Source organism: Chanodichthys erythropterus, chromosome 6 (genome assembly GCF_024489055.1).
Source record: "Chanodichthys erythropterus isolate Z2021 chromosome 6, ASM2448905v1, whole genome shotgun sequence".
Classification (NCBI taxonomy): domain Eukaryota; kingdom Metazoa; phylum Chordata; class Actinopteri; order Cypriniformes; family Xenocyprididae; genus Chanodichthys; species Chanodichthys erythropterus.
In genome coordinates, this window is record NC_090226.1 from 7,352,036 (window position 1) to 7,377,487 (window position 25,452).

At 36.3% G+C, this 25,452-nt stretch overlaps 2 protein-coding genes across 5 annotated transcripts in view; one reads left to right on the forward strand and one right to left on the reverse strand.

The window, feature by feature from the left end:
• Positions 1–3,125, reverse strand: part of zmat3 (zinc finger, matrin-type 3) — a 16,301-nt gene extending 13,176 nt beyond the window's left edge. The window contains exons 1-2 of the mRNA XM_067387935.1: positions 3,037–3,125; positions 320–555 (exon numbers count right to left, since the gene is read on the reverse strand). Of these exons, the coding sequence (XP_067244036.1) occupies positions 320–437 (118 nt within the window). The 5' untranslated portion in view covers positions 438–555; positions 3,037–3,125. The remainder of the gene's footprint in view (positions 1–319; positions 556–3,036) is intronic.
• Positions 793–24,214, forward strand: pik3ca (phosphatidylinositol-4,5-bisphosphate 3-kinase, catalytic subunit alpha). 4 transcript variants are annotated; one of them, XM_067387930.1, is made up of 22 exons: positions 793–812; positions 1,685–1,962; positions 2,822–2,922; positions 6,119–6,537; positions 7,223–7,432; positions 8,736–8,986; positions 9,417–9,662; positions 9,878–9,963; positions 10,798–10,903; positions 12,373–12,525; positions 12,826–12,960; positions 13,993–14,117; positions 14,207–14,453; positions 14,538–14,641; positions 14,762–14,933; positions 16,280–16,386; positions 16,958–17,079; positions 17,180–17,258; positions 17,533–17,703; positions 17,781–17,898; positions 17,976–18,130; positions 19,833–24,214. In XM_067387930.1, exons 4-22 carry the CDS (start codon positions 6,186–6,188, stop codon positions 20,101–20,103), a joined length of 3,210 nt encoding a protein of 1,069 aa, XP_067244031.1. In that variant the 5' UTR covers positions 793–812; positions 1,685–1,962; positions 2,822–2,922; positions 6,119–6,185; the 3' UTR covers positions 20,104–24,214. The 4 variants fall into 4 exon arrangements, with proteins under 4 accessions (XP_067244031.1, XP_067244030.1, XP_067244035.1 ...); XM_067387929.1 differs by lacking the exon at positions 793–812 and having other exon boundaries at positions 1,633–1,962; XM_067387931.1 differs by lacking the exons at positions 793–812; positions 1,685–1,962 and adding an exon at positions 2,318–2,715.
• Positions 24,215–25,452: the final 1,238 nt, after the last annotated feature.

Here is a 25,452-nt window from a genome sequence, read left to right on the forward strand (position 1 = left end):
GAATACAAAATGTGCACCTGAAGGATTTCAGTGAGATGTTAAACATGTTAGTCATGTACATAGTGTTCCATTAACATTTGATATGCCATGAACCCTTAGCAATGCAGATAAGGATGTCCATTCTCAATCTGTCAGTGGTTAGGCTGACATCAAAACCTTTCTTCTAATAAACCTTACCATTATTTAAAAAAAAAATTTAATGAGCAGTTCCTAATAAACTCCTATTTTAAACCATTGCAGTGCAAAGCTAATATGATGCAGAGCATCACTTATAACGCAATGCATTGAAAACCATTTTGAAAACATTGTCTTTTCCTACCTGTCATCCGAGGGAAATAATGACTGCAATCTCCATAGTTTACAGGCTGAGAGCTGTAGATATTGCAATAGTCAGCACTTGAATAAAAAGCATCTCTGTTCTTTACATTCATCGCCATCTTCCCTGCATCCTTCCAAGCTCTCTCTGCTGCTCAACTTCTTCCAGCCAGACGTGCGCCGCATGCTTCAAACGTCCAACAGAGGGGTGTTTTTCAATCAAACACGGTTTCAAAAACCCTAAAAATTCGTAAAAACGTTATATACACAAGATAGATGGATATTTACATTTTGCCAGTAGATATATTAGAAGTTTGAATTCATACACATCATTCTAATTGGCGCAAATATCGTGCAATTTATGTTAACCTCTCCCTCACCTGAGTTGGTACAGTCCATTTCCTATCGATGCGAGAATCAGATTGACGATTCAGCACGAGCAGAGGATGCGCGAGCCTGTGCTGTGACCTGACAAACGGGTGTGTGAAGTACTCGAGGTACTGCACTTCATTACTATTATCTATTATTTAGGTGTATTTTGTACTTTACGTGCGTAGTATTGAAACCGAATAGTTGTATTTTACTTAATTGCATAAGGCATTTTTTGCTCCTTAATATTTTATTTACACGTTGAAACTACATAATTATAGCCTATTCAAAGCTGAAGATGCAGCAAATCCCGTAAAACTATAATAAATTTAACAATTTGCAGTAGGCTAATCAAAAAAGAATGGGGGACATTGAGTAAATTTAAATTAAATTTTAAAATACGTCTCACAATTAATTGTGGAAACGTCTATACTTTCGTTCAAGTGTGTTTTATAGGAATTCAATTTAAGTCAATAATAATAATAATAAATACTGATTATATTCCCACCATAATTTTTACACCTAAATTAATAAAATCAATAAACGAACTACCTAATATTACAGACCTATGCAAATATATTCAGCGCTATATATATGGAGAAAAACTGTAGAGAGAAAGAAGAAGAGAATTTATTGAGTTGCTCGAGAATTTAATATTTTAAACTAACGTTTCTCCATTGCCATTACAATTCATTATTTCTGCAAATGTAATTCATGTGTGCCTCTGTATAAAAACACATTTTCATGATATATCTGCAGTTTAAAATGCATAGTGAATATTGCATAAGAAACAATATGGCAAAATTCACAATTCACACTTTATTTCGCTTATTTTGGATGTGTTTGCTGAACATATGGCTGTCCCATACTGTAGTGGGATCATCGATTAAAAAAAGAGTTCACTGGGTTTGTCATCCTCGCTCTCTCTCTGTCCCTCTCCCTCTTAGCAGTCACCCTCCCTCTTACCTATCCGGACACTTTGGTGCTTATTTATTCACAGGATCCTCCCTTATTCCACCGTGACAGCTTTTCAGACGAATTTCATCCAATCCATCGGATATTGGACAGCATGTATTTCGTCTTTCTATGTCGGTGATGAATGATTCGTGTGAAAACATTGCTCGCGATCCGCCGCCGCCGCCGCCGCTGCTGTGATGATGGAGAGGCGGTGCGTGTCAGAGCAAGGCGGATAGAGGCCTAGCAAAGCCCCGCGCTGGATTTATAGCCCTGAGCGAGCGACTGAAAACCGACACCGGATTACCTCACAACAACTCTCCGGTACATACCCATATTAGCTATACTGACAAATGTGACATGTGTGTTTATTCCTTTATTGCTCAATTAACGACGTTAGTGGTCTTTTAAAGTTTGATGTGTTGTTTCAGACTGGTGACTGTTAAAGCGTCGTTGGCGGGATATTACTGCATATTTTATCTGAAAGTTATCGGGTTAGCTGTAGCGGAATAGCCTAGCGGCTAGGTGGCTAAAGGAATCAATATCTTGTTTTTAAGACAAAGCTAATCCGTCTTTAATAACATATTTAGACGCTAACTAAGAATTATTTTAATTTTGGAGTATTTCAACTCTAATAAGAATATATGTCAATTTCCGCTTAATTAGTATGTTTTGTATGGGATTGCTGCTTGGCTGTCTGGCTAATTATGTCATAGAAATGAGCCTCAAAATATACTTTTACTTTCATATTATGTCTTTTTTGTTTTTAATGTACTTAAATGCGTGTTCATTATAAAATTCAGCATGTTTATTTATGATACATTTCTTTGGCGGTGTAGTATTATGCCGGTTTAAAGTCAAATTAGTGCATATTTCTGCTCTGTCATGATTGAGGTTTGTTTGTTTTAACCAGTCTGCGGTTAAATCTGATAAACGTTAAGTTATTGTCTATAAACAGTTCGTTTTTAGCAAGTGTCATTGTGGATCAGTCTATTCATACGCAAGAATGATAACCCTCTTAATCTTATTATCTTCCCATCTCTGTCACACTAAACACTGCTGTGGAAGTTTGTTGTGGTTTGTACTGTTGGCATTGGTTTAGTTGTTTTGGGTAAACTGAGTGAGTGAGATGTTCCACTTTCAGCTAGACACTGAATGTGTGTTCTCCTTGCTGTTGTTACAGTATAATTCAGTGGACCTGAAGTTATAAAGCAAGCAGATCAGATGAAGGTCTGAACTATGACGGACATTTACATTTACAAGTGGCCCTAACATCAGACTGAGGTAAGCACAAATACCACAACTTATCTAAATATTGATTCATCTCTTGCTTTTTGTTTACTGAGAAGAGATGACTAGCAATAAAAAGTGTGAAAGGGTGGAGTGGTTAAAACTTACCACAATTCGCAAAGCACCGTGATAGACATTTGCATGGTGTTTTACATGAATGAACCTGAAGAGGATAGTCAGGACAAAAGATCTGGTGTGGCCTAGTTTTAAAATCCAATAATTTAAGATAACGCATCACATGTGTCTTAACATGGTGAAAGATGCTGTTTGTCAGATTAGTGAATCGCTTTCAGCAGCCTTAACCCAGGAGATGTATACGGCTTTCTTTTTGTTGGCTCATGTTAGCAGGGAAAAACAAGTCATCCACTTTAGTATGAAGTGCCAAATGTTTTTGGCTCTTTGTTGAGTGGAAATATCTCTCCTGTCTCACAGAGTGATACATTCCTGTCATTGCTCAGTGACTCAGATGTTGGGTTGTGCTTAAACTTCTGTAAGCTTTTTTTTTTTTTTTATTAAGACTGATGTCAGTGATGCATTAAATGACTCTATCTGATCTCATGGATTAGTTCTTATTAGTGTGTTTGTTAAGGGGGTGTGTGTCTTTTAGGTACACCTCAGAAGTTTGGGATTTAATGTTTTGAAAAGTATCATTCTCACGAAGGCTGCATTTATTTGATAAAGTAATATTGAGAAATATTATTACACTTTATTAAGCTATTTAAATATATTTTATTTTAACATTTTATAATTATTTATAACTATATTTTATAACATTTAAATTTATTTTAATTATTTTAATTTATTTAAAAATTCCATTTGTTCCTGTGATTCAAAGCTTAATTTTCAGCATCATTACTCCAGTCGTCAGTGGCACATGATGCTTCAGAAATCATTCTAGTTTCATGACATTAAAAATGTCATGTCGCTCCAAACCCGTAAGACCTTCATTCATCTTCAGAACACAAATGAAGATGTTTTTGATGAAATCTGCAAGTTTTTTTTTTTATCTCCCATAAAAAGCAACGAAATTACCACATTCAAGGTCCAGAGAAGTAGTAAAAACATTGTTAAAATTGTCAGTGTGATCATGATATGTGTAATTTTAGGTGGTAAAATTTCACAATTATCGATACTTAAGCAAAAACTAATATTAGGTTAACTAATGTAAGTAAAAAATGTCCTCAAAACAGTTACAGAAGACAAGCTAAGAGTCAGCAATGCAATAAGAACAAAGAAATGAATTTCAAACAAAACCGACAAATAAATACAACAGAACAAAAATCCAAATAATGGCAACAGAAATTTAATAAAGTAGTCAAACGTAAAATAACACTGCTGTGTACATTAAATATAGACTAATCCTTATTACAACAACAAAAGGTTTTCACTCAAGAGCAGTGAGTGATTTTATCTTTGTCTTTTGTTGTTTGATTAAAATTAATGACTTTTTGGTTTGAGAATTAATGGTTATTATGCTTCTGTTACTTTAACCCTTTGACGCGTACAATCACACCGGTGTGATCAGTCTTAGCTGATCACACCAGTGTGATTAGAGCGTTCAGCATATCACGTGATCAACTGCCAAGTTCAAATGTGCGTGCGCGCTTTGGCTGGCGCTAAACCAGAGACGGTGCTTTTCATATCTCAAATATGCAGTGTTTTCAACCACGTAATATTTATTTAAGGTTTCAGACATTTAAATACACATGATTTATAACAAAACAATATATTTACAGTTTGTAAAATACAAAATGATGTCTATAGAAGCGTAAATGACCCTTTTTGCATTTGTGGCGACCAGGGCGGGCGAGAGCTAATGAGCTTCACCTGGGAGGTGCACCGGCCTTGAGTCCCTCACGGCTCTCGCCCGCCCTGGTCGCCACAACATTATAATTAGATGACACGTTTAATTCATATCAGATACACATTGTGAAAGTAACTTTAAAGCTTACTCTATTCTTCCCCAGTTCACCTACTCACTTACTTTCATGTATTTCGGGAGAAGGGGATAAATTCACGGGTTGTAAATCCAACAGATCCGATTCTCTGTGTGGCGCAAACTAACATGGCGGCGCCCGTCGAGCATATGGCTCAACTAACGCGATCGTTATAAAGGTGTTTAAACGGCAAAACACATCCACTTACACATATTTGGCAATCGGAATATTAGATATTTCATGTTATAGTCAACAAATTTGTGAATATTTTGAATAAAAAAGGAAAAATTGAATGAAAGCAGATCATCAGTCATACAGTGCTGCGGTGTGTCACGTAACAAGCGATGACGCGTCACCATGGAAACCATAAAGTGATACATTCTAAATAACGGTCGCCTTAAAAAACTCACGCTGGGGGGGTCAGCCAGAATATTTTAAACTTACGTGCGAAAGGGTTAAGAGCTACACAGATCCAATATACTGTTACACATGTGTTTTCTTTCTCAAGTGTTTACATTCAAATAAGACATAATTGACTGTTTACGAGGATATTCGCCAAAACGGCATTTCAGCATTTTTGTGTGTAGGCTTTTTGACCATTTATGCGTGTATCCAAAGCCTACAGTATACTTTGCTTATGCGCTTTCAGCCCCATCTCGGAGTACTCACACAGAAAGCAACCTAGAGAACAGTATCTCTTTTGCAGCTTAATGCGCTTTTAATAATACTGTTTACTATCAAGCACGTCTTGCAGTTTAGCAAAGGTAGACTGCACTGTTTTACAACACTCACTTATTCCACTGATTTGGATGTTAAATTTGGCTTAGGAAGGAACCAAAACACACGCTGTGAAGGAAAGGGTGGTACGCTTGACGGAATCCGGCAGCGACACAATAACCGTTTTATGTTGATTATCTTGTTTTCATAATTGTTGGAAGCCAAAATTTAAAACAAACAATCAATTACGATTAATTGCACAGCCTTACAGTATATAATGCTTTAATGAGAAGCAGGTTAATGAGAAGGATCACTTTTGTTACGTCCAGGTTTATTATGCTTGTTTACTCTCTCTGTTCCTGTTTGTTACTGACGTAGATTCTTAAGATCTAATTTGCTTGTTCTGGGACATTGTGACTTGTTTATCTAGGTGTAGTTTACAATACTGGACATTTTGTCTTATCCAGTGATCTTATTGTTATTGAAAACAGAGCATGATGTCAAACACCCTCTTTATTTATCATGTTCCCTTTCAGGAGAAAAAGAGGTTGGCGATTTTTTTTTTTTTTTTTTCCCTGTTGAAGATTGTGAGGACTACAAATCATGCCTCCAAGACCCTCCTCGGGAGAACTATGGGGCATCCATTTGATGCCCCCCAGAATTCTGGTGGACTGTTTACTGCCCAATGGCATGATCCTGACACTAGAGTGCCTCCGGGAGGCTACACTCATCACAATCAAACATGAACTGTTTAAGGAGGCAAGGAAGTATCCCCTCCACCATCTTCTGCAGGAGGAGACCTCCTATATTTTCGTCAGCGTTACGCAAGAGGCGGAGCGTGAGGAGTTCTATGATGAGACGAGAAGACTTTGTGACCTTCGGCTATTCCAGCCCTTTCTAAAGGTCATTGAACCTGTAGGAAACAGAGAGGAAAAAATCCTCAACAGAGAAATCGGTAAGACATCAGTCACACGTGAGCGGATTTTTCCTTTATTTACTATATGCATATTTGCATGACTTCAAACAACTTCAAGAATAAAATTTCATTAGAGTTTCAGTAACAACCAAAAATGAATGTCTCAAGTACACAGAATATTGTAAATTCGCATCTGAAAAACATACAGTACCATAATTCAAAAGTGATTTATTTTTTAAAATCACTACTTTTATTTAGCAAGGACACATTGAATTGAACAAAAGTGACAGTAAAGACATTTATAATGTTAAAAACGATTCCTTTTATCAAATAAACTTTAACTTTTTATTTATCAAAGAATCCTGCAAAAAAGTATCACTGTTCCACACACACACAAAAAATAAGCAGCACAACTGTTTTTAACATTGATAATAATAAATGTTTCTTGAACATTACATCCACATATTAGAATGAGTTCAGAAGGATCATGCAACACTGAAGACTTTGCCATTAGAAATATTAAAATAGAACACTTTATAATTTTACTGTATTTTTTTTATCCCATAAATGCAGACTTATTCAGCATAAAAAACTTCTTTCAAAAAATGTAATAAATCTTTCTGATCCTAATAAACTTTTGAACAGTATTGTATTTGATTCAGAAGTTTTATATTTCTCTCCTGACTTTGTTCTAAGATGTTTTTAAAAAAAAAATGTGTTTCAGGTTTTGCCATCGGCATGCCAGTGTGTGAGTTTGATCTAGTGAAGGATCCGGAGGTGCAGGACTTCAGGAGAAATATACTTAATGTCTGCAAAGACTCAGTAGAGCTGCGAGATGCCAGTGGGTCACACAGTCGAGCACTATACGTTTATCCTCCTAATGTGGAGTCTTCACCAGAGCTTCCAAAGCATATATATGGCAAATTAGACAAAGGTAGGTTTGTTCTTTTACAGGAATATTCTATGTTATTCTCATGTTTATGGACTTTCTTCAGGTATTCACTTTATTTATAAAGCATTTTACAACTGCACCTGCAGACATAAGTGCTGTACAATCAAGAAACACTTCATAAAAACAACACGCATACCACTAAAACAACAAATACTAGCCCACCCTCTCAAAGGCTAAAGACGAGAAGTAGTTTTTTACATCAGCTTTAAAGATGTGACCTCTCTAAGTTCCCGAGAAAGACTTTTTAGAGCTATGTTGTTCTATAATAGTCCTTTCGAAATTAGACTACTTTTCTAAGAACTTCTGCTTATGAGTTATTAGTGTAATTTCTGTGGGCAGAGTTTGCAGAACTGAAGAACACTACTTTTTGGTTCTATGTCCCAATCCCTTCCTGTCATACTTCGCAGAAGTTTAGGTTTTTAGGTGGTCCTGACATGAGTTGACAGATGAATAATCATATAGAATATGCAATATTCACTATTTTCTTAGTGCCAATAATGTTGTACGTAAGTCGTGACTTAAGTATGCGAGTGTCAAAAGAAAGACATTTTAATTTAACACCTAATTTAAATTTGAGTTATTTTAAAACCATTAAATATTATTTTCAATAATTTTAGAGGAAATGTTGATTGTAAAAAATTAAAATAGTTGCTTAAAATGACTGAAAATTATCGTTTTATATTCGATTTAAATTATGATTTGTTTATTTTATATCGTCCAGCCTCATACAAGCACATAATTTAACATGTAATTTCTAAACATTTATTTATGGTGCGCCCAGCTGCCTGCTACGCTTTCATTGTGTTTTGCTAATACACACTGACGCTCCAGTCAACATTATTGGCTGTGATAATCGACAGCATAGCACAGATGCGGCACATTAATCAGGCTGGAAAACAGCATGGAATGTTTCTTTATGTCTTATAGCCTGAAGCCGGTAGTAATCTTCATAGTGTTAAGTAATTCCTGGAAGTTTTGTATTTGCTGCAATGCTGTTTTCTTTCTTATGTGAATGGGCCTGTGTTGTAATGGTAGTAGTCATGAAGCATATGATGCTTGTTTTTATGCTTTTGCTCTCTGTTTCCTTATAGCCTGGAGGAATAAATGCACAACAACTCCATTGCATTCATTCCCTGACAGCTTAATTCGGCTACATCCAGTCTGTTTGTTTAAACACAGTTGCCATGTGGGATTAATTGTTTGTTCTCACATGCTTGATGCCTGAAGGAATCAATTCAATAGTGCTGTTCCTGTTAACGCTCTGATCTTTTTCTTTGTGTGCTAGGTCAAATCATTGTAGTTATATGGGTGATTGTTTCTCCCAACAATGACAAGCAAAAGTACACGCTTAAGATCAATCACGACTGCGTACCTGAGCAGGTGATCGCCGAAGCCATCAGGAAGAAAACCAGGAGCATGCTGCTGTCAGCCGAGCAGCTAAAGATGTGCGTGCAGGAATACCAGGGCAAATACATCCTGAAAGTCTGCGGCTGTGACGAGTATCTTTTAGAAAAGTACCCCATCAGTCAGTACAAGGTATCTAAGCCCATTAGGTATCACAAACAATTTACAATTCCTATGTTCTTGAATAACCGGTTATCTTTTATTCTGTGTATGAATGCAGTCCTTATGTAATGTCTTTAGTTCACATGCTGCTTTGTTTTTTCTGTACAAGATTTATGCTTTTATACTGGGCATTGATCTGAAATTTCTAGTTTATGGCACTGATCATGTGTTCCAAGCATTCATTATCCCGAAACCAGCCAGTACACAGAAAGCAAATGAGTAGTCTCCGTATCCTGCTGCATTTGTAGTTTTATATCATCCCACAAAAAGTCCTGCAAGAATTAGTGTTTAGGACACTAAAAATAGCCCTGCACATTTTGGATGACTTAACGGCTCATGAGATGTGCTGATTATGTGGCTTTATGTATGAAATCTCACTCCATTTCTCTCTTTCTCTCAGTATGTACGGAGTTGCATTATGCTGGGTCGGTTGCCAAACCTCATGCTTATGTCCAAGGACAGTCTTTACTCTCAGCTGCCTATGGACAACTTCACCATGCCCTCCTACGCCCGTCGCATCTCCACTGCCACGCCTTACATGAATGGAGAGGCCTCCACCAAATCCCTCTGGACCATTAACAGCACTCTAAGGATACGTGTCCTTTGCGCCACATACGTTAATGTGAATATTCGGGACATTGACAAGGTGCTTAGCTGAAATCTGTCTTTCTGGATTCTGAATGTCATTTTACTGTACAAAATGTGGGATGTGTTTAGTGAGAATGCAGAAGTTTTACATTGTTTGTGAAAGAACCGGAAGCTGTTTGTGTGTTTGTATTTATAATTGCATGACCTTTCTACACTCCCATTTTCTTGATCTAAGAGGGTGTTGTCTGATAGGTTGTTACCTTTTCGTTTCAGATTTATGTGCGGACAGGGATCTACCATGGTGGAGAACAGTTGTGTGATAATGTCAACACACAGCGCGTCCCATGTTCAAATCCAAGGTACTGTACAAACACAGGTCCCCTGATACTGATACTTTAACTGATTCATTACCGAGTGAATACATCTACAAAAATACAATGAAAGCCCATTTCTGCCACAAAAAAATGAAAAGGTAATTGTTACTTTTTATCTCACAATTACGAGTTTATATCTCACGATTTTGAGTTAACATTTTGCAATTCTGACTTTTTTCTCTGATTTCTGAGTTTATATCTGTTTTAACAGGAGCCTAATTTCATGGATGAAAGTGTCTGTGTGTTACGAAATTCATATATATGGTTGTTATAATTGTTTTTGGTACTTTCCATTTTGTGTTAATGTTAATGCAGAAAATCACCTATAAATGTGCAATTCTGAGGAAAAAAAAGAGAATTGCAAGATGGTTGCTCAAAATCTTAAGATATAAACTCAGAATTGTGAGAAATAAAGTTGTGAGTTGTGACACAAAAATTCGCCTTTTTTTAAAATTCCGTGGCAGAAACGGACTTTCATACTTCTCAAAGTATGCAGTTGCACTGTGTGAACTTTAAATGTCAAAGGAGAAAAGGCATTTCATCTAGTGCAAGAGATTCTGATGTGTAATTTTTTTTGTTAATAACCTTGAAGCCCATCCTGTCTCTTTCTGAAGAAACATTTCAAAATATACCCCTCATTTATACAAATTTCACCACAGAGATTATGAGTGGCATTGCACCACCCACCTAACTCGAGCACTAGGGCAATGCTGCTGTCAGTGGGTAGCACTTGTAAATGGATTCACTTCAGGAGGACATTTGAAATGCAAATGAAAACATTTTAAAGACTTATTGTGTGCTGATTCTCTCTGTCTCCAGGTGGAACGAGTGGCTGACTTATGACATGTACATTCCTGACATCCCCCGGGCGGCTCGTCTCTGTCTCTCCATCTGCTCTGTGAAAGGAAGGAAGGGAGCAAAGGAGGTGACTTGTTTTTTTTTCTTGTTTTTTTTTTTGTTATAACAGTGTTGTTATTGTAAACTAAAACTATTACAAATTATTTTAATAGTTTTCGTCAATTGAAATAAAGCTGAAATAAAATAATATTAGATGAAAACTTCAAAGAACTTAAACTTTTTTATTTTAGCTAGTTAGGCAACATTTGTCATTTTTGTTTATTGAAGTACTAAAATTACTAAAACATACTTAACTAAAATTAAATTCAAGCTAAATAGAATATAACCCCCCACAAATAATTAAATGACTTAACTAAATTATTTAATTTCTGTCATTTAGTACCCTCATGTTGTTCCAAACCCGTAAGACCTTCATTCATCTTCGGAACCCAAATTAAGATATTTTTGATGAAATCCAGTTGTTTCTGAAACACACATTGGCAGCAACGTCTTTGCTCCTTTCAAGTCCCAGAAAGGTAGTAAAGACATTGTTAAACAGTCCATAGGGGCTTTCACACCAGAGGAACCTAGAACAGTTCTTAGAACTATTGGCTAAAGTACCGGATTTTGCTGTGTTCATACTGTAGGAACTAGGAACGATTTTAGTTCTAGGAACTCCTTTTAGGGAAGCTAAAAAAGCTCCTACTTCAGAGTAGGGTCTAAACCAGCATTATAGCAACTATCATTGACGTAAGTGTACATTGATTGGTCAAACGCATGTCAAACACTGACACCCAGCTTTTTTAAAAAGCCGTGTAAACATATTTACTTCACGAACATGGAAAACAGCGATAACGGCATTTACCTTTTGTCTGTAGGGTTGTATTTTTTTCTCAGCCTCGATGATGTGCAATACTGAAAGTTGTCATAGGAGATTTAATCTCTTAGCCCCACTTTTGCTCTTTCAGTCTCGTAAATTATGCGTTTACATTCCATCTCTGTTATCAAAAAACCCACAACACGCAACAAACATAGCTCTGATCACGGCATCCCACTTTCACCATTTTTTAGCGTTTATAAATGCTGCGCTTAAAGACGCTGATGTTGGCCGCTTCATAGTTCCTATTTCCGGTGCGAATGCAACCAGGAACATGGTCCGGGGAGAAATTAGTTGTCGGGGAACTATCCTAGTGGCTAGTTCCTATAACTGAGTTCCTAGAACTATTCGGTGCGAAAGCCCCTCATGTGACTACAGTGTTTCAACCTTAATATTATGAAGTAACGAGAATACTTTTTGTGTGCAAAAACAAAACAAAAATAATTCCTTCTCTTCCCTGTCAGACTCGTACACTGTTGATGTAGTAAACACTGCCGTGTTCTATGTCAGAATGCTGACTCATTATATATAAATACATTAGAAATAAATAAAAATGCTAAATTAACATTTGTGTTAAACTTACCTCACCCTTGTGAGAACACTGTTCAGGTTATTTACAGTGTTTTACTGGTGATTGCTTCAAAAGTCTTTGAAATGAACCGTTAAATGATCTGCTACAGGAGCATTGTCCACTGGCCTGGGGAAACGTCAACCTGTTCGACTACACACACACACTGGTCTCAGGAAAGATGGCACTGAATCTGTGGCCAGTACCACACGGCCTAGAAGACCTCCTCAACCCCATTGGGGTCACGGGCTCCAACCCTAACAAGGTTTCTCCTCCTGCATAACCTCTTTCAGCACTGAGCCGTTTTATGCTTTAATAAGGTTTAATACGCTCTGTGTTGTCTAATCAGAGGTTGACATGGTTAATCAAGAACATATGTTCTAAAGCTGTTTGAGTATGCTTTTTTTTTTTTATTACAAGAAAATCTGTGTCTTGACCCTTAATACAAAATACAAGTTTGTAACTGCATAGATGCTGAAAGTGTATTAGTTTTTAGTAAAGTGTTATTTAGTTACTTGGTTTGTTAATGTGTTTTGCCTTTGTTGGTTTTTCTCTTTTGCTCTAGGAAACCCCATGTCTAGAGTTGGAGTTTGACTATTTCAGCTCTCCCGTTAAGTTTCCTGACATGGCCACGATTGAGGATCACGCTAACTGGATAATATCCAGGGAGATGGGATACAATTACTGCCAGTCTGGACAGGTGAGCTTACAGACACACATCCTACTTAATTAATTATAGTGACACACTTACTGCTGCTATTAATACCCTTTACAAGCCTGAGGAGCATGAGAAACATCTCTTGTCATTCTGTGTAGTCACCTCACGAGTGTCATTGTTTCCAATTATTAAAAAGTACAGTGTTCATTCATTTGATTTTGTAATAGATCTCAGCAGTGACTGCACACTTTTTTCAGTAGCATGGTTCCTGGATACCCATTCTCTTCCTCAAAACATCTCTGATTCATCAAGGCTTTTGAAGGTTTTTCTTGTTGAAATAATCAATGATGTGTGACTTCTACAGAAGCAAACATCATTGTTTAACAATGCCAGAGGTCATATTAGGTCTGTCTTGTAAAGATTATTGCTCTCAAACTTTCTAAACTGTGATTGAGGCTTATTCAAACTGAAACTATACTACCAGGTTGAGAGTTAAAATATTTTTGAAAGAAGTCTCTCAAGCTCACCAAGTCTGCATTTATTTGATCAAAAATACAGCAAAAACTATAATATTGTAAAATATTCTATTTTAATGTGTGGTATAATGTAATTTTCTGTGATTTGTACATTTGCACCACAGGAATTTACATTTTAAATACATGTGATTTTGTATTTAAAATGTAAATTCCTGTGATGCAAAGCTAAATTTTCAGCATCATTACTCCAGTTTTCAGTGTCACATGAACCTTCAGAAATCATTTTAATATATTGGTTTGGTGCTCAAGAATCATTTCTTATTATCAGTGTTGTTGCTTAATATTTTTGTGGAAACCATGATACTTTCTTTTTCAAGATTCTTTGATGAATAGAAAGAACAGTATTTACATGAAACATTTATATTTTTATGTAACATCATAAATGTCTTACTGTCACTTTTGATCAATTCAATGTTTTTTGGCTGAATAAAAGTATTCATTGCATTCCAAAAAAGCCTTACTGTCAGCAAAAATGGACTAAAAGATTGATGTTTATTAATCAGATTATTAAATAATAATATTTTCTTGCGATTTACAGAGCAGCAGACTGGCACGAGACCACGCCATGACGGAGGCAGATATAGAGCAACTTCGTCAGCTGGGCAACAGGGACCCACTTTCTGAGATCACTGAGCAGGAAAAAGACTTCTTATGGAGGCACAGGTAATCTAACGCCCTCATTAGCTCTAGTCATTTTAGTGTCCGTCTGCAGAAACGTTTATGTAGAACTGTGTTTGCGTTTTCTTCTGTAGGCAGTATTGTGTAAATATACCAGAAATCCTGCCCAAGATTCTGCTGGCGGTGAAGTGGAATTCCAGAGATGAAGTTGCACAGATGTATTGCCTTCTTAAAGACTGGCCCGCAATAAAACCGGAACAAGCCATGGAGTTGCTTGACTGTAACTATCCTGATCCAATGATCCGAGACTTCGCAGTTCGATGCCTTGAGAAGTATCTGACTGATGACAAACTCTCACAGTACCTCATTCAGTTGGTTCAGGTAAAACTGATATATTCAGTTATTATTAATTATAAATGCCTTCTCAGGTTTACTTGTTAATTTTTTACTTTTCATTTGTTTAAGGTTCTGAAGTATGAGCAGTATCTTGATAACCCACTGGTACGATTTCTGCTGAAAAAAGCTCTTACCAACCAGAGGATTGGGCACTTCTTCTTTTGGCATTTGAAGTAAGTGATTTCTTATTTTTGTTCTGCTTTCTGTCAGGGTTTTACGCACAGTGACTTAAATATCACGGTGACGTTTTTGAAGTTCTAGTTAAATTGCAATAACATCTTGTGGGGTTGCAGGTCAGAGATGCACAATAAAACCGTGAGTCAGCGGTTTGGTCTGCTGCTGGAGTCGTACTGTCGGGCATGTGGCATGTACCTGAAGCACCTGAGCAGACAGGTGGAAGCCATGGAGAAGCTCATCAACCTCACAGACATTCTCAAACAGGAGAAGAAGGATGAAACTCAGAAGGTAAACTCAGCCTTTGACCTTCTCACCCCACCTAAAAGTAGGCATGTGAGGTTATATTAGGAGAGTCTTAACGTACACTGCAAGTGAAACCTTAGCTGTTAGATTAAATTTACGGAGGATACGCCATCTACTCTGTGAGGTGATCCTCAATAGCATTCAGGCATTACCTTGAATTACCAAAACATCCCACACAATGTTGTCAATGTAAAGAAGTTTAGCTTAAAGTTTATTGGCCAATTAAGTTGCTTTGCATTTGCTGATGTGAGAAGCTCTTTATTATGGGGGCCCAAATGTGATACTTGTGAATTATTTGATAATTAAAAAAATCAATAAATCAACTGGGAAATCTTTAAATAAATAATTTAAAAAAACAGTAAATCAAACTTTCAGCATTTGAATAAATAGATTAAAGAATCTGCAATAAACAAGCTATCTGAAAATACTTGTACTTGTTATAACATAAAAATTTTGTAATTATTAATATGGAAGTAATTATCAGAATGGAAATAATTTGGTGAAGTGATTAGCTGCATTTCCATTATCCATTAAATTGCGCAAATTGAAATTGCAAATTGAAAATACGCCCAATGGAAACCCGTCAGTTTCACAAAAACTCCCATATATTGCAAAAAAGTTTTTACGCTCACATGAGGTGGTTTTTTCAGGCAATTCGAAAAAGGAATATTTTGCAAAACTGCAATGGAAACCGTTTTTTTTTTTTTGCATTTACAAGTCACCTGCTGTACATGAAATTCAGTCATTCTTTAAAGTATGTTTGGACAGAAGACGAGACAGATTTCTTTATTAAACTCATAAAAGACAAAAGAGTTACTGGATTCTAAACAACAAAAAAATGCCTCAATTGATCAAGACCTCAAAGCAGATAGGAGGGAGAAACATCCAGAAACACCTCATACGTGGCCGCTCCCAAGTATAAGGGGCTTTCCTTGCCATTAATGCTTGGATAACACACCTACGTATCCTTTGATTTAAAAAAAAAAAAAAAGTCTAGTACAGTAGCTGCGATATACTTAAACCTACTAATAATATCCATTTCCAGGATTTTTGGAATGACTTATCGCGAGGGGGAAAATAATAAACAGAATCATTTCGCAAAATTTTTGCACAAATCTGTAGTGGAAACCCCGCTATTGATATAAGATGCATTTTTAAATTTCATTCTATTGCTTTTTCTATTATCTCTTGCCCTTTATCAATTTCCTGCTACAACAGGAGACGTTGCCCAATCTGCCATCATTCGTTGCCCTGATGCTAAGCTTAGAATATTTTTATTTTATTTTATTGACTGACTTTTATTTTAAAGTGTATTTATTTTGGTTTTTCAGGTGCAAATGAAGTTCCTGGTGGAGCAGATGAGGCGACCGGACTACATGGATGCCCTCCAAAATTTCACCTCTCCTCTCAACCCCGCCCACCAGCTGGGTAACCTACGGTGAGTACCACACTGTGCAGTATATACAGCTGAGAGAATGTATTATCACTTAGCAGGGACAACACACAGGGCAGACGTAAAAGGACACAATTGTACACTAGCATGAGCTAATGTGGGCTAATGTGTTTCCCACTTAAACCACCACTCAATAGTGTGGGGTCACTTACAGTTTTTCAAAGAAATCGATGCTTTTATTCAGCAAGAACACATTAAATTGATCAAACGTGACAGTCATAATGTTACAAAATATTTCATTTTGAAATAAAAAATTTTTACCTTCTATTCATCAAAGAATTCCCCTAAAATGTTTTGTGGTTTCCACAGAAGTATTGTAACATCTGTTTTCAACATCTATTGAAGTAATGGCAGCTGAAAATTCAGCTTTGCCATCACAGGAATAAATTACATTTCAACATGTATTAAAATAGAAAGAGTCATTATAAATTGTAATAATATTTCACAATATTACTGTTTTTACTGTATTTTTGATCAAATAAATGCAGACTTGATGTTAAACTTAGAACACTAATGTATGTTTGATTTGTCACTTGTTTTTCTGTTTGCATGGCAGACTTGAAGACTGCAGAATCATGTCCTCTGCCAAGAGGCCTCTCTGGCTGAACTGGGAAAATCCTGACATCATGTCCGAACTTCTGTTCCAAAACAATGAGATCATCTTCAAGAACGGGGATGGTCAGATTATCTTTTATACTGCTATTTCAGAATGAATGCCCTTATTTTTTATGGTAAGAAACAAAAGTGTCAAGTTTTTCTACCTTTTCCTTTTCTTTAGATTTGAGACAAGACATGTTGACACTTCAGATCATCAGGATAATGGAGAACATTTGGCAGAATCAGGGGCTGGACCTGAGGTATGTGGGTGTAGTGGTTAAAGATCTTGTTGTAGGTTTTTAAACCCCAAAAGGGTAATGCATTAGCCATCATTGTTTTTTTTGATTTTCCTTGACTTCATAAGTGTACTGTAAGTAACACTAGTTAAAAGCATCTGCCAAATAACTAGTAGTTAATTAGGTACTGATGTTAAGTTGTCTATAATTCTCTTGTGGCCTTGAGTGAGTTTAAGTATAATTTACTTTGAAAAAAAAAAATATATATATAATTTCTCTTAATTTTTTGGTATCATAGAATGCTCCCTTATGGCTGCTTGTCTATTGGAGATTGTGTGGGTCTCATAGAGGTGGTGAGAAGTTCTCACACCATCATGCAGATTCAGTGTAAAGGGGGTTTGAAGGGGGCACTGCAGTTTAACAGTTCAACGCTGCATCAGTGGCTAAAGGACAAAAACAAGGGCGAGATGTGAGTAACAAATTTTAAATTTAAAATTTTCAGTGGGCAGTTCAAAGATCTAGTAACGAAATCATCTGTATTTATAGGTATGACATGGCCATCGACTTGTTTACACGATCCTGCGCTGGCTATTGTGTGGCTACTTTTATTCTGGGCATTGGTGACAGACACAACAGTAACATCATGGTGAAGGACGACGGGCAGGTGTGAACTTTAATGCCACTGAAACATTCAGTTGTAGTCAGTATCCTCATATTGACCTCCTGCTTATGTTCCTGCAGCTGTTTCATATAGATTTTGGTCACTTTTTGGACCACAAGAAGAAGAAGTTTGGCTACAAGCGAGAGCGAGTTCCGTTCGTCTTAACTCAAGACTTCCTAATTGTGATCAGCAAAGGAGGAACCCAAGAGTGCACTAAAACCAGAGAGTTTGAGAGGTGCGTATGTTCATGTTGGAAGCATTGCTAATTGTTTTCCAGTGTGAGCTTAACCGAAACAAATTCTTTGTTGTTCCAACATTAACATAGTAATTGGCAGACAGCTAACTACCCGAAACAATTAGAGATTGAGCTGAACAATAGAGGCTTTCAAAATGGGCCTCTCGGGCCTCCATCCCAGCAGCCTTTCCTCTTCCAACAATACTCTGACAGCCAGCTGGCTGCCAAGTTTCCTGCTTCTCCTCCAGACTTCCGCTTTCTAACAAATCTCTGCTTCAGTTGTGACTCAAAGGAGGCTTCATAAAAGCAGGATTTGCTCTTTATCAGTGTGTCTCATAGGAGTAGACATCGATGTCTGCACTTGCTTGAGTAAAACTAAACCAGTGAGGAAACAGTCTCTTGTGGAAGGACATTCAAAGAAGTTTTTTTTGTTTTTTTGTTTCATCCAAACACTGTTTTTTGTAAAAAGCACATGAAGGAAGATTTTAATGTAGTCTCTTTAAATTTGCATAGATTTTTTTTTTTGTATTCGCGTTCGACGCATGCACAGTTTTGAACAATCTCTTGCCACAAATTGAGAAATTGAGTCCCCAGGAATCAGGTCTCCTTTAGGACCCTGGCAGTAATGCCTATTTAAAAGTTGTTATCGTGATGTCTGTACTAATTATACAAACAACATGCTTGAAATATAAAATTAATGCCTATGTATTGCATAATAAAACAAATTGGAAACAGAAATTGAAAGCAAAAAACATACCTAATATAATGTAAGCTAAGCAAGCAGGCTAATCAGATAGATGTATGCAGTACATAAGCAAACTAAAAAACCGTAAGAAGAGGAATGCTTGATTTCACAACAATATCGCTTCAGTTATATACTAGTATATGAACCATGTCATTTTAAAGACATTAATGGTCATTATAATGCATTTTAAACTGTATAAATCATAACGTAATTTTGCAGGAATTATAATCAGGTGCTAAAAATACATCCCTTTAAAAGTCAGTTGAACCAATGGGATCACCGATTCCTGGGGGACTCGATTTCTCACCACAATTTTGATCTGTTTATGCAGTTTTTCTTTGACTTGTAAATCAACACCCCCAGGCACAGTTACCAATGCAGAGTTAACACCGCAAAAATGGTGTTTTTCCATCCAGAGCAGGGTTTCATAACCCTGGGTAAAAAGCGGTGCTAAAACCGCATCTAAAATACTAAAAAGTGTGAAACGCTCCTCTACCCAGGGTTAAAAGTGGTGTTTAGAGTGACAATAACCCGGGGTTAAGCGCAGTGTGAGAAGCCCTCTTGTGGATAAACTAATTACTGCAAAAAAAAAATGCGTATTTGCGACCTGTGCATACAGTATGCACATACTCTTATGGTGACGAAATTCACATCACGTGCACTGTACGCTGACCCTCACGTAAGTGTAAAAAGTGAAGTATACTTTGGGCTTTACAGGCCAACTCAGAAGTTAGCATCAAGCTGATTCCTGATTCCCTTGACAACAAGCCAATAGGATTTTTCCATTGGCTTTTGGATTATTGCAGAAAATAAGCCCTGTGACCAACAAAAATTTGCCTTGCATGTTTTGTTCATCAAGATAATTTTCTCAAATTAATACAACTTTAATGAATTTTGAACCCTTAACACCCATAGATGCTGCAGAGAAGCTGAATGTCTCACTGTCTCCCCCTGCAGGTTCCAGGAGATGTGTTACAAGGCTTACTTGGCCATCAGACAGCACGCCAACCTTTTCATAAACCTCTTTTCCATGATGCTGGGCTCAGGCATGCCAGAGCTGCAGTCCTTTGATGACATCGCTTACATCCGCAAGACCCTGGCGCTGGACAAAACCGAGCAGGAGGCCCTAGACTATTTCATGAAGCAGATGAATGACGCTCACCATGGTGGATGGACCACCAAGATGGACTGGATCTTCCACACCATCCGACACCATGCCCAAAACTGAGCCCACTGGCAGAACTTGGGGCCCGATAACAGGCAGAAACGAGACCCTTTTCGTCGGACGCACTGCCTGCTTTATGCCATGGAGTATCATGGCACCCAAACCTCATGTACAAATGACCTTCAGAGCACTAAAACAACCTGGAAGGACATCTTTTGTTTGTCCTCTTCTTCTTTATTTTTCTCCCCCCCCCCCCCAAACGAGGCATCTCTTGCCCACCATTGTCCAGTGTGGTTTTACATTATAGCTGTAGTTTTTTTTTTCTCTCCCCCTTGTGCTGCTCTTTTCCTGGAGAGTCAATACTACTTATTATTATTAATATATATATATATATAAATATATATATATTATTTTTTTCTACAGAAAACAAACCTTCAAGAAAAATCACGTTCTGCACTCTTCAGGAGCTTTTGTGGGGATGTTCATGTCTTCCTGTTTAAAACTACAAATGCCTTCTAATATGCACGGAACCTCTGAGAACACTCTAAAAAAAAAAACAGGGTATGAAACTTTCTGGTCTGCTACCTGGCCTTTCCTCTCTAAACCAACACTAACTCCTCCCGAAAGGCAGTCGAGGAGTAGCAGTACGAATCTGATGGTGCTGATTTCCGAATTGCGCTCTTGTCCTTTGAGTTCAGTTGGCCGCACTGGCCTTTACTATAGATGGATAATAACATTTTTGTTCTCCTTTTTCTTCCTTATATGCACAGCGAGCTAAAATGATAGCCTGTATACCTTATTATGCACTGGACATGAATATTTTTATTTAGTTTTTATTACGAACTCATATTTTGGCCTCGCAGTAGCACTACACGAGTACAGACTTTTCAGAGACATTGGTAAAAACACATTTTGTGTTCTCAATATGCACATAACGCACTATAAATAACAGTTCAGATCCTCCATGGAAGGAAGTATTCATTTTTAGCACTATGATATGGGTTTTTTCGATGGCCAGTACTGACGGCGATATGTAAGCAAATCAATGCGGATGAATCGTTTCCCTAATTTTACACAACATTTACTCCGAATATTGTTATTTTCCATCAACAAGGCTGTCGGTCGATACTGATGCTTTTAAAATGGCCAAAAACTAATCAGTCTGGCCAATCAGGACATACATTTTCATTTTTACTCACAGATCAATGTTGTGTTTCCAGTTCCAGTGTGCGAAACATCACAGGAATCCAGGTTATCGGCTCTCTGTTTTTTTCTTGGCTGTCCTGTACGATTGAGCAGCGCAGAGTAACGATTGTCCTACTAGATGCCCTGGCAGCGTGCAGATATGAAGCCTTAATACACTCACTTAATATGAATGGATATTCATCTCCTCCATGTGCCCTTGCATGCCACAGGAAAGCGAACGCTTGTTGGTGCTTTGACGCTAAGCAGTTACGAAAGAACAAAACAGCTTTTTATCAACTCCGGTTGAGTCGCCGTATCTCTGGGTACTTTATTCCACTACACTAAAGCTGGCAAGACCTTTTCTGTTAGCCTGGAACTTTATTTATTTCATTTTTACAGATACAGGTTGTAGTTTGTGCGAGAAGCATTAAGAAAGATGGTGCTATGTAGTTAGTTACACATCATATTGAAAGATTCTATGGACGAAATGGATGTTTTTTAGACGGTAAAATGGCTTTTAGATGCTTCAAGTGGATGACGCTGGTAAAATATTGTTTACCGATGACACTACAGTACAGTAGGTTATCACTACAAATTACATTTCTATACGTACATGCATATATACGTGTGTATATAAACGCACTCTGTTCCCCCTCATTGTCTTCTTTTTTATTACTGCAGTACAGTGAATGTTTCATGGTGCAGGATGTCTCCTATGTGACATTACAGGGCTGAGAAGAGGGAAAAAAAGGTAGTTATCTTTAGTTAATTAACTAATGAGCGCCTCTTGAGTCAGGTTAAGTGCCTTGCTTGGGGCCGTAATGGCAGTGTTTCGTTTGAGCTGCTCCCTTCGCCTGTTGATTTACCAGCTTTCTGGATCACAACACTTTCGCTTTGGCGTCTTGAACCTCTAAACTACGGATCGAAATGTGAGATATTCCAGAACAGGTCGTATACAAACACATTTAAAGGGTTGGCACACCCCAAAAAAAGTGACTCGCCCTCATGTCGTTCCAAACCTGTGTGACTTTCTTTCTTCCGAGGAACACAAAAGAAGATATTTTGAAGAATGTCCAAACATTGGACCCCATTAGTATTTTATTGCATAGACAAAGAAAAATGGATGTTTTTGAGAATATATTTATAAGTTTTGGAACGACACGAGTGTGATTTATAAGGGAGTTTTCATTTTAGGGTGAACTAGTAACTTTTAAGATTCGCATTTTTGCTTTCTGTCCCTCCACGGCTCTTGTCAGTTAATTCCCTGTCGTGTTTCTGCATTACTTTAAAGCTGTGAAAATGTACTATTACAAATGAGGTGTAATCGTGCTATTTAAATGGATAAATGGCTACTAGGCAGGAAACCCCTGAGTACTATTTTCCTCTCACACTGTTTTATGTATGATGTATTTTCCTCAAAAGGAAAGTCGACGTAAGTACTTTCATAACCACCTGAGATATAAACGATCAGATGAAGATCTGATCGCTCGATGTAGGATCAACTGAAGGAAGTGACACGCGCGCATTTCCACGTTACAGTCTGATGAGGTTCTTTGCGAAGCTGAAATTCAGTTTAAATACTGGGCAACATTTAACAATGCAAATTGTAATGATAGACAGTTTGTTTTTCTACTGTTTTTAAGTTTAAAAGGGTGTCCTGAGTACTTACTATTGTAGTATTCCACACTTATGCATTCATTTGCTATACATTTTTTTTGTAAACGTTGTTGTATCTCTTATATGCAGTAAACAAATGAACAGATGTACACTTGGCGTCAGACTGATGTATGCAGGTGGTTCTTGCACTTTGTATTCCTCCGTTCTTTGTTCTTTCTCTCTTTGCCTTCGGTCCTTACTGGGACGCTTTAGTCTCCTGCATGTGTTTTTAACCCTACCTGCTCATTTACTGCCTGAAAACTGAGATCAGCTACATTAAAGCTTAGTTATGGTAAGCAGCCTTATGTTAGCTCTCTTAAAGCCATTTATTGCATGGTTCTTTTCACTATGTGTGTTTTTGTCTGTACAGGTTACAGATCTTCTTGGGCCGGACCCGCTAAAAAGCCCATTTGCAAATGTCTAATGTGATCAGTCGCTTTCTAATTTACCTAACTTAAATTTTTTTTCATTTTAATGACTTGCTAACAAACTAGAGATGCAGAAATTCTGGACTCTTTTGTATGACAAATGAAAATGAGGGGAAAAAAAGGAGTTAAATTACAAAATGTTTAATAAGTTTTAGTTGTTGTACTTGAAAATCATCGCTCAGAACCGTCTTTGTGTGTCGACAACAAAGCCGTCAATGTTGCATAGCACTGAAGGTTTACTTGCATAGGCAATTTCATACCGATTGTGAATGTTTGTTTCAGTGGTTTGGTCTGGAGTCTCTTTACTGTTAGAAACTCTACTACACCAATAAAAAGAGAGGAAAAATTACTATTTGAATTCAAAGGAAAATAAAAAGTAAGTTTGTGTGCTATTATGTGAAGTTTGTCAGATGGAGGATATCGAAAATTCTATTTAATGGAAGGTCAAAGCATTTTTTTTTTTTTTTTTTTTTTTTTTTTAAGAATGCTTTGGTTACATTTCTTTCGGTATTGCTGTTGCATTTTACTTATTTACGTGTTGAATTCTGATGTCATAAAGATATAATTTTCTTTACTATCATTATTATGAAATTATATATAGCGGGCCAAATACTTTCTTTACCTCCTTACTTCCTTGCATGGAATTAAAAAAAAAAAAAAAAGAAAAAAAAAATGGAAAAAAAAAGCTGAAAAATTTTCCCTAGTATTTTTGATTATTTGTAGATGTAAGGGATTTTTGGCCTACGACTGCACTCGGTAGAAACCATCTATAAACTGCCATCAGTTACAAAGCCTCATCTTCATTTCTATTCAGTTTCATTGTGCACCTCAGTTCAAAAGTAGCTTTGTATCCAGTCTGTCTTCAATATTTTGAGTGTTATGTGACTATGTACAAATAAACGTATTTCAAGAATTTTCCTTACTGTTTTACTTCATATGTACATGTTTGTGTTTCTGAATGACATTAACACACATTACACTCTCAGAGCAACAGTAGCTTGACTAGAACATTTTGTGACCAACTTTGTGTAGATCATGTGACAAATACTTGTCTTAGAGTAAAAAAGCTGATGGTGACACATGACTTCATTAGTGACCTACAAAACCTTTTAATTTTTTTTTTTTTAAAACATTAAAAAAAGTTACATATTTAAAAATTATTTTAAAACTTTTCCATGTTTAAATTAGACATTAAACCTTGATTTTTTCCAATGTGGTCTCAGGATTTGATAACAATGAAAAATCTTTGTTAAATTGTTAAATTAAAGCAATAATTAATAAAAGAGTACATATATATATATATATATATATATATATATATATATATATATATATATATATAGCGTATCTGTGTGTATATATTAATATATAATGAATTAAATGTTCAAGGTGTCTGAATAAATATTGCTTTGATATATATATATATTAGTGCTATAATTTAACAAAGATTTTTCATTGTTAAATTATAGCAATAATATATAATTACAAGACTAAATTACATATATACACATAGATAAGCTATATATATAACACACAGACACACACACACATATATATATCTCGCAATCACATGGTAGATCAAACATTTTTTTATTTCTTTATTTTAAAGAGCACCATAGATAAATTAAGAAATAAAGAAAATATATATATATACAGCTATGGAAACAATTAAGAGACCACTCCAAGTTCAGAAATCAATGTAAAGTGGTCTCTTAATTTTTTCCATAGCTGTATATATATATATATATATATATATATATATATATATATATATATATATATATATATATATATATATATATATATAATGTATATATATATATCTTACTTTTACTTTTATAAGGTATTCTTTTATTCTTTTTTTTTTTTTTGAAGTACGAAAACATAATTTTAAACATCAAAAAAGTAATCAATATCCATAACTAAATAGAAATAAAATAAGTCTAAGTAAATACAGCTACATAAGTGATATTTTAAATAAACATTAAAAAATTGTCGTACATTCCATTCTCTGTTAGAAATAAGGTTCTATCATCTTTATTTCTTAATTTATCTATGGTGCACTTTAAAATAAAGAAATAAAAAAATGTTTGATCTACCATGTGATTGCGAGTCTTTTATTATGAACTATTTAACTTCCGGT

Coding starts and splice junctions, on each gene's coding strand:
- pik3ca (XM_067387930.1), top strand. CDS start 6,186: ATGCCTCCAAGACCCTCCTCGGGAGAACTATGGGGCATCCATTTGATG. Junction 8,987..9,416: donor ACCCCATCAGTCAGTACAAG/GTATCTAAGCCC, acceptor TCTTTCTCTCAG/TATGTACGGAGTTGCATTAT. Junction 14,454..14,537: donor ACCTCATTCAGTTGGTTCAG/GTAAAACTGATA, acceptor CATTTGTTTAAG/GTTCTGAAGTATGAGCAGTA.